At 36.3% G+C, this 13,580-nt stretch overlaps 1 protein-coding gene across 1 annotated transcript in view; it reads right to left on the bottom strand.

Moving 5' to 3' along the window:
- The window catches only part of TEX11 (testis expressed 11), a 111,017-nt gene that overhangs the window by 40,703 nt on the left and 56,734 nt on the right, over positions 1-13,580 (bottom strand). Inside the window, exons 14-16 of the mRNA XM_045847378.1 lie at positions 12,135-12,220; positions 8,433-8,570; positions 1,273-1,375 (exon numbers count right to left, since the gene is read on the bottom strand). Coding sequence (XP_045703334.1) covers positions 1,273-1,375; positions 8,433-8,570; positions 12,135-12,220 — 327 coding nt within the window. The remainder of the gene's footprint in view (positions 1-1,272; positions 1,376-8,432; positions 8,571-12,134; positions 12,221-13,580) is intronic.

Raw genomic sequence — 13,580 nt, 5'->3', positions numbered from 1 at the left:
GAGGGGGTTGGGGCAATGGGAGAAAAGGTGAAGGGATTAATGAAACAAACAAAATACTATATGCATTTGTCAAAACTCATAGAATTATTAATATAAACCTCATAGATTCATTTACTACTAGCAAGATTAAATTCTATATATCTTCAATAAATATGACTTTAAAAATACTGAGCTGATGCTATGTTTAAAAGTAAAATTATTTTAATAGAATGTTAAAATAAAAGGTTTAACAGGAAATCTGGGGGTTTTTTTTGCAATTTCTGCTGGCAAAAATTTTCAAGTTCTTTTATGCTTCAACATAATACATCAAATAAAGCAAATGCCCAGAAGTGTCTAATGAAAACATCTATGTGAACATGATACCAGTATTAACCCTGATAAAGAGTTGACTTCAATTTGCTACTGCTTAATTAATATACAGGTATTGTTACTATTCTAGACAATTTCTTTTTCAGTGTAGAATAAGTCATCTTCCTTTCTCTTATGGATTGAGTAACGGAGTCCCAGTGCACATAATAGGTATTCATAAATAGTTACTTGATTGAATTAGTGTAAATTCTGTTTGGATTCAAGTTTCTCAACTTGTCAACCTGTGCCCTTCATAAAGAGCAACCAAATTGGAGCTCACGCTGCTCCAGGATATGCTCAGCTACTCGGAGAGCTGAACAGGAATAATATCACAGCATATCGTAACCAAGTCAAGATACATGCGTTTGCAGGCACACGGGCTAGGAAACTATGCTTATCTTAATGAAAGGACAGAGCACTAATGGGATGAGGTTCATGTGAGTAATTCCAATACTGTCAACTTTATGGAAACTCCTTTTCAAAGCTTGATCTCTCACCAATTATTTCCCAAATAAGTGAAAATGGTCCAAAGGTATCCTGGAGACTTCCTTTCAATAAAGACAATTTTACACTCACAGATGTTTGCAGTATGCTATCCCCTGCCTCCACAGCTTTGTAAACTTAATTTTTGAATAGGTCAGTCCAAATAACAACATATACAAAAGTATAATGTGAAAAGACTTTCCCCCTATTTTTGTCCCACACCTGCCTAGATCCTACCCCTTGAGGTAGCCCCTGTACTTTTTATTCTCATGTAACTGTTCATAGTCTCTTTTTGCATGGTTGTATTATCTTTATGTAGAAAAGCTGGAATATATATATTTCATTGTCTTGCAAAAAATATTTTTCCCTATTATGGTCAAAGAGGATTATTTGTATTCTTTGTGTTAACAGTCAAATGCATCTCATAAATAACATTCATACCTGCTTTGCAGTTGCCTTCCAGGACTGCAATCTTGAATACGTAAAACTGAGTGAAAATATGTCCAGGATCAAGTTCTTCAGCTTCTGCCATTGCTACTTTAGCCTGAAAAAAAAAATGTTGGGTCTCTTTTACAAAAGCTTTAAGGAAGATCTTATTGTATTTTGCTAATATTATTAACATAATCACAATGGCTAACTTGTACTCATAATGAAAAGACATGAATGTAAGAAAAGTCTTTAAAGAACTATTTTCCTAAAATCCTAAAGGCACAGTGAGTTCTGCTTCTGAAAACAGGGTGCATTATATGTGTCAGACCAACACTCCTGCTGAAAACAACCAAACATGTTGGGTAACATGTTTTTAATTCCAGAAGCAACTGACAATATATGTAAATTTATTACCAAGCAAAATCTAAGAAAAAGTGAGTTCTCAAAGAAATAAGAAGGGACTGAAAGCCACTTTTTTTCCGGTGGGCATTAGTCAATGCAGGAAAATGTTAACTTTAGCTTTACTGGACCTCAGGAGGTCAGAGAAACAGACATCAAAGTCCAAGCATTACAATCTTAAGCTAAGAGCAAGCCAGAAGTAAACACATTCCACCAACTCCACACTCCCCATGAAACTGCCAAAAAGTGACCTTGGCTATGAGAAGAATACAGCAAAATACTTGCGAAGACCCAATCCCTGAGGTATAAGACTAACAGACTCTGTATGTACTTACAGCCCCAAATGACATTATACGGGAGGCCAAAAGACCTCAAGCTATAAATTTAGTTTACATTGGTCCCAAATACCTGAAGAAGCAAGTGTAAATCCTCTATGGAGGAAGACACCTTCACCTTAGGCTTCAAAATATTTCTGTAAATATTTTTTCCACGAATCATGATTAGAAAACATTAAAAGAATCAAGCACACAACAAAACAAGGCACCATAGGGGAGAATCAACAGAAACAACAAATAGCAGAAATAGATTCTCAAGATGCAGATACCAGAATTATCGAAAACTGGCTATGAAATACCTATGTTTTCAGGTTTATAGAAATAAAATATATACAAGTAGGTTGATAATCAACAGTACATATTGATACGGTTATAGGGGTTTTCCCCCACTGGTATCCATTTTGATTTGTTGCCTATACCGTATCCCTTGTTAAACACTTTGAATATCACAGAAGATTGTAGGAAACAAATTATAAAATGTGACCTTGTTGAACTGAAAAAAGGAACTACATGAACAGTGCAATAACCCAAATGGAAACATGCCATAAGAGAATATATGACAAAAAGAAGTAAAACAAAGTTAAGAAGACATGAAAATTAAGTATATTTCACCACAGTGAGCCCTGGCTGATGTGGCCCAGTGGATTAAGTGCTGGCCTGCAAACCAAAGGGTCACTGGTTCGATTCCCAAGTCAGGGGACATGCCTGGGTTGCGGGCTGGGTCCCCAGCAGGGGGTGCGCAAGAGGCAACCATACACTGGTGTTTAAAATAAAATAAAGTACTTTATTTTATCTAAAAATGAATAAATTAAAAAATATATATAGTTTAATATTGTCTCATATAAAGTGCTGGAGATATTCAATGGATAATGGCAATTAAAAATTCACATTTATACAATTTAGAGAAAAACAAAGAAATTACCTATATTTAATACATTGCTAGCTCAAAACAATGCTGCTAAATGTATAAACTAATGAATCTATAACATAATCTACTACGAATTCAGAGGAATTTATTCTCCAACTCCTTTGACCTGCCCAAACTAACTTGTGACCTATGATTCACTATTTCACTTTAAAACAAAATAAGATAGAATGTGTTTCTCCTTTCTCAAAGAGAAAGGAACTAAGCTAGATAAAAAAATAATGGGGCAATTTTTTAAAAGATTTTATTTATTTATTTTTAGAGAGGGGAAGGGAGGGAGAAAGTGAGGGAGAGAAACAACAATGTGTGGTTGCCTCTGGAGCACGCCCCAATGGGGACCCAGCCCACAACCTAGGCATAAGTTCTGACTGGGAATCGAACCAGTGACCCTTTGGTTCATAAGCCAGCACTCAATTTACTGAGCTACACCAGCCAGGGTGGGTAATTTTTAAGTAATATAATCTTGTTCAGTTCTGATAATCAAGGGCACTCACAGGTTCTTGATCACTTGCAATTAATTTCCAAGTATCCAGAGTAGCAGCAAGTACAGAAATAGCATGAACAAATGGAATTCTTGTATCAGCGGAAATAGACAGGTATTTATTGAGTATCTATGACTATTTCTTAATGCATCTTAATGCATCTATTTCTCTACGCATCAGGCTCTATACTAGATATCAAGGAAAATAAAGATACAGTCCCTGTCCTCAAGGAGATGGCACTCTGATAGGGGCTAAGGCAGGTATACAATTAACTAGAATACAAGGCAGAACTTAAGTACCTAGATATAAACAGAAGTATTGCAAAGTCTTAAAGGAAGAGCAAGTCTCAGAAGTTTCCTTAGAAAGCTAAGACTGTAATTAAGAGGTAAGGTTTGAAAAAAATAATTTTAAAAGGTAGGGATGCCGGGGAAAAGGTCATTCACAGTGGAAAAGCAGGAAAGGCAGCAGGAACCCAGTTGAAGTCAAACACAGTACACATATAAAGAAAAACCATAAAATTATTTTATTTATAGATTATGGAGGACGTTAAGTACTAAGGAATTTGGTCTTTATTTACAGGGAGCCACTAAAGATTATAGAGCAAGACACAATAATCATAAGATCGTTCCAACAGTCCTAGAGATAACGAAGGCCTGAACTAGGGTAGTGAGGTGAAAATGGAAGAGGAGATAGCTGGTAAAAATACTACGGAGGTAGAACTGACCAGACTTGACATATGAATGAATATAGGGGGAGAAGAAGGAATCCATGAATCTAAGGTCTCAGTCATAGATAGCTGGATATATATCGACAGACAGTAGAGGAGTGAATGTGGGCTATTAGACAGATCAGGGCCAGAGATACAGACCTGGGAATGAAGAGCTGAAGCTAAGAAAACATTTGAAGTATTACTGAAAGGAGAGAGTACCAAAGGAGGAAAAAGGGGAACCAGAGAACAAATTCACTCAACAAATTTTTTATGGAAAACTTACCATGTACCAAGCATGGTCATGGATATTAGGGATAAAACGGTGAAAAAGATGAACATACTACCTGCCCTCACCCAATGTTTATTTGGTGAAAAGAGACTAACCAGTAACAGAAATAGAAAAGGAATAGTCAAAGCAATAGGATTAAGAGAAGATGTCACAGAAGCCAAAGAGAAAGTTTCCAGAAGAAAGAAGCAGTTGACAGTGTTACACTGTTTTGTACATGGAGGACTGAGAAAAGATCATCAGACTTGATCATTAAAAGGCTGTTGGTGATCTTCATAAGAGTAGTTTATAGAATCATAGATGCAAAAATCACCAGGAGGGGAGTTGGTAATGAGGCCAAAAGCTTAGAGTCTCCTTTGTGACTTCTTTCTCTCCTGTCCTACGTCTGGTTATATCAGAATTCTGTCACCTTTACTTATTTAATCTATCTAGATGCTGACCACTTCTTACCATCCACACTTCTTCCGCTCTTGTCCACAACACCACCATCTCTTGCCTAGATTATTTCAATGGCCTGCTCCCTGCTTCCGCCCTTGTACCCACCCCAGTCTGTTCAACACAGTGGCCAGAGTGAACTTACTGAAACACAAGTCAGATAATGTCACCCCCTCTGCCCAAGCCTCCCAATGGCTCCCCATTGCACTTACACTTAGTAACACTGTTTCCCTGATCACATCTCTGACCTTCCCTAATATTCCCACACTACTATCTGTGCTGTTCCTCAGGTATAGTCCCATCTTTGCACTCACTATTCCCTCTGTCTGGAATGTTCTTTTCTTTTCAGATAACCATACAGCCAGATTCTTTATTTCTTTAGGTCCCTACTAAAAAACCAAAACAAAACATCTTCTCACTCAGTTCTTCCCGGGACACCCTCCCTAAAACTTCTACCCTTCAGTCCTCTTCTAAAACATTTAATAATACTTTTTCCTGCTCAGTTTTCGCCTTTGGGTCACATCAGCTTCGTGGTTGCCTTCACAGGGCCGACTGTAATTTTAGGCCTGTATAAATGCAACTACTCCTTAACTAGGGGAAAGGAGCTCTGCATTTGGCCCTTTGAAGGCAACCGTGAGGCTGATGTGGCCCCCAGTGAAAATGAGTTTGATACCCCTATAGTACAGTATAAACCCATGGGTGTAGGAGTTTTGTCTATTTTGTTCATTACTATAGCCCCAGATGACTAGGGGCTATAGTAGTACTTAACATGTGGTAGATAGTCAATAAATATTTTCAAATGAATGATTATTGAAAAAATACAGGTAGTAATTTTAGGTTAGAAAGTTTGGTGATAAAAGAAAGGACAGAGAAAGAACTACAATTTGAAGACCATGACAAGGTTGAAGAAGACCTCAAAAAATATTGTAGTGACAGGGGAAAAAACAATAAACAAAAAAAGTTTAAAGAGCTGGGGTTGAGATTTGTAGAGAAGGTCCCCAGAAAAAGTTACTTCTTTCTCAGGTTTTTTTGGAGAATAAAGGATAAGTAAAGAGGAGAAAAGTTGAAGTTAGTGTCACAGGCTACAAACTCAGGAAATTTCAAGGCAAGGTTTTCTGGTAAAAGAAAGGTTAAAGCATGGGGGCTTAAGGACAAAAAATGTTTTGGAATCACCTTTGCAAGGAATATGATAGTCAATAAGAATGAGTTTTATTGAGTGCCTAGCTGAAAAACCATGAAATTTTAGCATATCTAATAAACATAATTGCATAAATTTTCTGAGCAATGGTAAGTAGCTCAAGGGAAAAAGTAAAAAAAAAAAAACCAGCAGATAATGAAAATTAACAAGGTGGGATCAGTAAAACATGAATTGTGTGATTTTTTTTCACCTTTCTATCTGCCCTAGTACATAGGAGAGTATTCCTTACATATGGAGGGTATCAAATCAGCGTCAGTTAAGTTTAAGAAAGGAAGAATGAAATGGAGAAATACACTAACAGTAATCAACAAGAGTACCCTGAACATATTCAAAACAACCTTTGGCTTCAACTCCAATCTGGCCTTAAATGGCATAATCACATACTAAATACATACCATTAGGACCTGCCTCATTTCCTGCTCTCCTCACTATTAGCAGCATTTGAACTTCCAGTTATAGGGTCAGGTCTATACTAGGCTCCAGGACCAAACTTGACATTAGTTTAAGGAGATTTAAGAAGCACCGCTTTAACGCTTGGAAGACTGTATCTAGTTCTTCTGGTAATTCATTCCAGCCTGGCTCCCTATGTCTGAGTTTCACTCTTAAAAATAGCCTCATATTCCAGTTTGGAGCTCTACCTTCTCTTTCTTGTCTATCTATCTATACAAACCCCCAACGCCCCAAAGATTTCAATCCTGCCTCTGAGTCCAAATCTCTATGATTGAAAACCTATTCCCTGCTGATATGCTTATGTGATGCCAATGACCTGTGTTTCTAACTTATGAAATACTTCCAGTATTTAGATTTCCTCATTACCATGATCTGTTTATCTGCCCATTAGGATAACCTGATGCCAGCTGCTTGGCTGAGTTGAAGGCAACTATGTCTTAGTCATCTCTGTAAATTCAAAGACAAGCACAGTGCCTCATACTATGTTCTTGCCACTTTGTTGACTCGAGTAGATATACTTCTTTGGCCTGCAGAAGATGCATCCATCCTTGCAACTGACCTTTCTACCTCCAGATCCAGGTCCTTCCCAATCTGCCAGGCCAACATATAGCATGGAAGTCACAAAGCTTTCAGTAAGTAGCAGGCAACTATCTTTATGAAATAGTTAATGATATCCTGTGCAGACATAATGAATTAGGGAACAAAATCTGTATGATAACCTCCTTTTCAGGTCTTTAAGTAAACAGTAGTCAACTATCTTTATGAAGCAGTTAAACGCTAGCCTGTGCAGAACTATGATGAATTGCATTAAATTCCTACTTCTCTTCCAGGACTATAAGCTTATAACATATAAATTAAATGGTACATATTCCTTTGAAAGACAATCTGAAGTATTTAGTCAGATAAACAACCCTTCAAAGTAAACAAATCTTCAAAGAAAATGTCTGGAATTGCAACCCTTAATCACATATCTTCTCCCAAACTTGTCATTAAACTTGAAAGGCAACAAAAACCATCATATTTCATCTGGGTCCACACTTATCCTTCCTTTTCTTTGCTTTTTCATGAGCCAATACCACCCCCCATATGTGCATACCATACAATACCAAGACGAAGAAATGTCCCAGTTGCTTTGGAAATTATGAATGGTTCTATCTTTAAATAAGTTTTTATCTTTTACCATTTAGATTTTTGTCCTGATTAAATAAAAAAGTCAGTCTCTGAACATTTTCTAGGGTAGATGGAAAGGCAAGAGATAATCCAGAAAGTAAAAGAATGACTATTTTGTCCAAACATTTGTTCTCATTGAATCCTTATAAAAAAATATACCTTAAAATTTAGTATACTTCAAAGGAAAACACTGCAGATGGTTAGTAGCAGATAACTTTGTTCAGGAATTCCAGTGATATATTACTTTTACAGAACAGGGTACAAAAAGTAAAGAGTAAGTGGTAGAATTAATGGTCTTCCAAATTCTAACTCCTTTTGGAAATTCCACTAATTAATGTGTAGAGTGTGCAAATCAGGAAAATATCAATTTGACTTTGTCTTGTATTATGGAACTCTCAGATATCCTGACCTAACAGCAAAGAAGTTACACCACTACACCTCTCTCTCTGCCACTGAGCATGACACTATTTGTGGCCTTCGAAAAATAGATGATCATTTGATTCCAGTTATAAGTGACAGCATACGGTACTTTGTCTTTCTCTGACTGGCTTCTTTCACTTAGCACAATACTCTCCAAACAAAGTGGAGACAGACTCATGGGTATAAAGAACAGGCTGGCAGCTGTCAGTGGAGAGGGGGTTGGGGGCTGGGTGAGAAGGCTAAAGGGATTAAGCAAAGAAAAAATAATAAATATATTAATGTAGCCTAACTTCTGGAAAATACATAGACATTTAACTCACTCCCACAAAAAAAGAAAAAAGAAAAACAGATAAATCTAAAGACCTCTTCAACTTGTTTCATATGCAGGTAACAGGAAGCGATGTTCCTCTTCAGCTTAGGAAATTCCTCATCCATTTGATCCGCTTCATAGATTCTCAAGGAATAGTAGTACCAGTTTAGGGCCTCAAGATAATCTTGGATCTAAAGTTTAAAAAGAAATAACAAAATCACACAGATATCTCTACATTTGGCTCTAATATTTCCAAGTTACCTCTAGAAACAGAGAAATGGTATTGTTTTCTTTCTTTTAATGGAAAAACCTAAGAAACTTCTATCATTTACCATTTAAATACTTTTCATTTATTTTAAATTTTCATTGTTGATACTATTACATATGTCCCCAATCCTTGCCCCCCTGCTTTGTCCACCCCCACCAGCCCCCAACCCCGTTCCCTGTGGCCATCCTCACACTATTGTCTGTGCCTGTGGGTCATAAATGTATGTTCTTTGGCTGATCCCTTCCTCTGCTTTCATCCAGTCTCCCTCACCTCTGACAGCTGTGACGTCTGTTCCATGGACTGTCCATGCCTCTGTTTCTATTTTGTTCATAAGTTTATTTTGCTCATTAGATTTCACACATAAGTGAGATCATATGGTATTTGTCTTTCTCTGACTGGCTGGTGTGGTTCAATCCACTGAGCAGCACCAGCAATGGCTGTTTTTACTCTTAAGGTACTTTAAAATTTTTAATGATAACACGCTAATGGGAAAAATCTAATAGAAATAATCTGGATGACTTTTTTTTTTTTAGATTTTATTTTTAGAGAGGGAAGGAAGGGAGAAAGAGAGAGAGAGAGAAACATCAATGTGTGGTTGCTGGGGGTTATGGCCCGCAACCCAGGCATGTACCCTGACTGGGAATTGAACCTGCGACAGTTTGGTTCGCAGCCCGAACTCAATCCACTGAGCTACCCCAGTCAGGGCAGGATGACTTTTTTAAGCTAAGAAAATTCAGGTTGCTCGTGCACACCAAGGTAAGATATAGAATGAGTCCCTTGTAAATGTGAAACAAGAAGCTTCACATTTTTCAGGGAATAACAGGCGTCATTAGGATCTAAAAGAAATAAGACACTCTTCAACTAGAAACAACTATGCTGTGCCTTACTATGCTAGTAAGTACAGCAGTGCCTTTGACTATTTAGAATTAAGATTACATTCTACTCCGGCTGTTGAAAGTGAGAGTTTACAAATTATTCTGCAAGACTGGAAAATGAGGGAAAAGAAAAAGACTCAATAGGAGAAGGAATTCTGAAGTACTTTTTTCATCAACTCAGTAAGGAAATACAGGGCCTATCAAAGAAAAGCAAGAATACTATTCTATTTTGCAGTAGCTAACCTTAAGGTATAAAGTAAGACATTTTGATATACATATACATTGTGAAATGTTCACCACAATCAAGCTAAATTAACATATCATCTCACCTAGTTACCTTTTTTGTGGTCAAAACACAAGATTTACTCCCTGAGCAAACTTCAATTATATAATACATTATATAACTAGAGGTGCCATACATTATATTAAGTCTCTGAAAATTTTTCATGAACTTTAAAGTTTGTATTCTTGGACCAATATGTCCCCAATTCCCCCAGCCTCCAAATCCTGGTAACGACCATTCTACACTCTGTTTCTATGAGTTTGACTCTTGCAAATTCCATGTAGACCTGCGATCATGCAATATTTGTCTTCCTGTGTCTGGCTTACCTCACTTAGCATGTCTTCCAGGTTCATTCATGTTGTTACACATGGCAGGTGTTCCTGTACATTATTGTGGGTAGTATGGTCTTTTTAACAACACTAACTTTTCCAATCGAGCCACATGGGATATCTTTCCACTTTGTGTGCCTTCTTCAACTTCTCTCATTAATGTCATAATTTTCATTGTACAGACATTTTATCTTCTGGGTTAAGTTTATTCCTAAATAGTTGTTTTAGATACTATTATAAATGGAATTGTTTACTTAGTTTCTTTTTTGGATAGTTCACTATTAGCATATAAAAATACAACTGATTTCTGTATGTTGATTTTGTATCCTATAACTTGACTGAATTTGTATGTTTGCTCTAACAAGTTTTTTGGTGGGGTCTGACGGTGTTCTATACATACGATCATGTCATCTGCAAATGGAGACCATTCTGTTACTGCTTCCTTTCCAATCCGGATGCCTAATTGCTCTGGTTAGAATGTTCAGTACTTTTGTTGACTAGACGGGTGAGAAAAAGCATCCTTGTCTTGTTCTCAATCTTTCAGCAAAAGCTTTCAGCTTTTTACCACTGACTACAATGTTTTCCAGATGAGTACTCTGCTAAACACTGGAGGAGGACTTGTGGATTGCCAGGGTTCTCTTTCTGTGCTATGCTCTCCCCTCTGCAATTCTGTTCTGAGCTTTAGCTGCTTTCGTTTCCCAGACTCTCAGTGACATCTCCTCAAATTAGAAAGCCTGCCAGAACCCCTTTCAGTTCCTCTTCTTATACTACAGTCTGGAAACTCAAGGTAGTAAGCTGCGCAATTACAGTGCTCAGCGTGTTTGTTTCCTATCTCCCAGAAAGCACTGTCTGCTGTTGGATAGCCAATGTCTTTAAAAACTTTTTCTTTTTTTCAAATTGTGGGGGTGGGTGTTTAGGCAAAGACATAAATCTGGTCTCTGTTACTTCCTGATTGGAAGTGCAAATCTGATATAACTTTTAAAAAACAATACATTCCTTTTTTTCCACACACACACAAATGCACACAAAGAGTAGAAGGGAGTATATGAAAATTTTACAAGTGATTAGATTACAAATAACTATACTTAAAAAAACTTATCTGTCATTTTAAATTTTTTCTACTGTAAACCTAGATTGGTTTGGAAAGAGAAAATATATTACTATTTTTTGTATCTTTTTAATTGTACCACAAGTTTTGGAAGGTTTTCTATGGAGCAGTTTTAGATTCACAGCAAAATTGAGAGGAATGTACAGAGATCTGCTATGAACCCCCTGCTCCTACACGTGCATAGCCTGTCCCATTATCAAAACCCTCCACTGGAGCAGTACATTGGAACTTATATTGACACATCACAATCACCCGAAGTCTCTAGTTTTCATCAGGGTTCACACCTGGTGTTGCATTTTCTGTAGATTTAGACAAATGTGCAATGACATGTATCCACCATTATAATATTATTCCAAGTATTTTCACTATCCTAAAAATACTGTGCTTCATACCACAATTTTTGAAGGGAATTAAACCCCCTCGGAATTTCTCATTCCCCATGCTAAAATAAATTACTTTCCTATAGTTTAATATCATGGTGTCATTTCCCTACATTGTAATGCCTCAATGGGGACGAATCATGTGTTAGAATTTTTAAAAATTCTTGTCTTTAAAGTACAGTATTAGGAAATGGAGTAGCCAAAGAACTTACACGTATGACCCATGGACATGCACAATGGTGAGGGGGTTGCCTGAGGGAATAGAGGGTGCTGGGTGGAGGGGGGCAAAGGGAGGAAATTGGGACAACTGTAATAGCATAATCAATAAAATATAATTTATAAAAAACATAAAATAAATTTTTGTCCAATGCTCATTAACACTCTACATTATGAATATTTAATAAATAGGTTATTAAAATATTTGATGCTCTATGATTTTTATAGTTGACACACTGTTTTCTTTGTTGGGGTTGAGGGAGAATATAAAGAATAAAAAGACATTATTCCCAAACCTGAAAAGAATGGCAACCTTTCTTCCACAGAAGGTTGTGTAAATAGCTTATTAATTCTTTTGACAATTTTTTTCCAGTCTGCTGACCTGAAAAAAGAAAAAAAAAAACCAAAAAACCCTCAAGATCTAGAAGCAAGAATCAAGATATATTACATTAAATAAAACAGCTAAGTATATTCAGAACCTATAATATTTAAGTAATGGCTACAAACACAATCACACTCAGACAACTTGTCATCATCAATTTTAGGCTTACTAGCAAAATTGATTATACGATACAGTCAGAGTTTGGTAGAATTACAGTGATTCACCGATCAATCTGTGATAGTTTTCCAGCCTAGCCTCTCTTTAACATCTTTCCCATGTTCCAAATTTGACCATCATCTGGTGCCTTAATGTTATTGTGAATGAACAGGCAGCAATGCTAGAAATCATTACTAAGAAATGTTTATTGTGTACTAACCAGATCAGATCAAGTTCACAAGAAAGGCCAATTATACCTTAAAGCCTTTGTAGAATACTTGAAGACAATCTTTACACATAAACTTTATTACTTTAAATTGTAACTTGTGTCTGATTGTTTTTGGTCTAGACATTTACAGAGTTCAAATATATTAGCACACATTAAGGAAAAGTTTAAAACAATAATATAATTCTATATCCACTTCTCTTTCACCCCTTTAGCACTATCAATTTCCACAAAGACTTGATTAGGAGACTGAGAGTATCCAACTCTCAAGCCTAGTCAGCAGATGTAGTTTGTTCCAGGATTTAGTTAAAAATACCCACAGGAGAGTAAAAAGCTACTTAATGTATCTACTTAAAATATTATAATATTTTGAGAGTATAATAATCAGGTATCACAATGAAACTAAGATTCCCTAACTATAATCTGAGGAAATTAGTTATTCTGGATAACCAAGTTTTCTAGCTGACTGAGTGTTTACTTTAATTAAACATAAAACATTTTTCTTTTAAAAAGTCTAAATTATTCCATTAAGTTCTTAATTTTTCTAAAATTATGCTTTATCAATTATATTTTTCTAAATATACTTTCTAGTTTTCTGAAGCACATTTTAACCTTTGCTTAATCATTCAAAGTCAACAACACTAACAAGTACTGCATTTTATTGTATTATTAATAAATGACAGTGATGGCTTTGGTAACTATTGTAGAGTATAGTACAGATTATTATATTTTTTTAATGTTTGAAACTTTTAAATAAAATTTGTAGTTTTTCTTCTTACCTTGTTGTCAGCTTAGCCGTATATTTCCCTGTATGCCCTTTCACTCTTTTTAATATACTACCATTAAAATGCTAAGGGTTGAAAAAAACAGATGACCAAGCTTATTAAATTGTGTCCATAGACATGGACAATGGTGTGGGGATTGACTGTGGGAGTGAGGGCTGGGCTGGGCAGAGGAGAGCAAAGGGGGAAAAATTGG

The sequence above is a fragment of the Phyllostomus hastatus genome, unplaced genomic scaffold (genome assembly GCF_019186645.2).
Source record: "Phyllostomus hastatus isolate PE091 unplaced genomic scaffold, TTU_PhHast_1.1 phas_contig_551, whole genome shotgun sequence".
Classification (NCBI taxonomy): Eukaryota; Metazoa; Chordata; class Mammalia; order Chiroptera; family Phyllostomidae; genus Phyllostomus; species Phyllostomus hastatus.
This window is presented reverse-complemented; position numbering and strand designations above follow the sequence as displayed.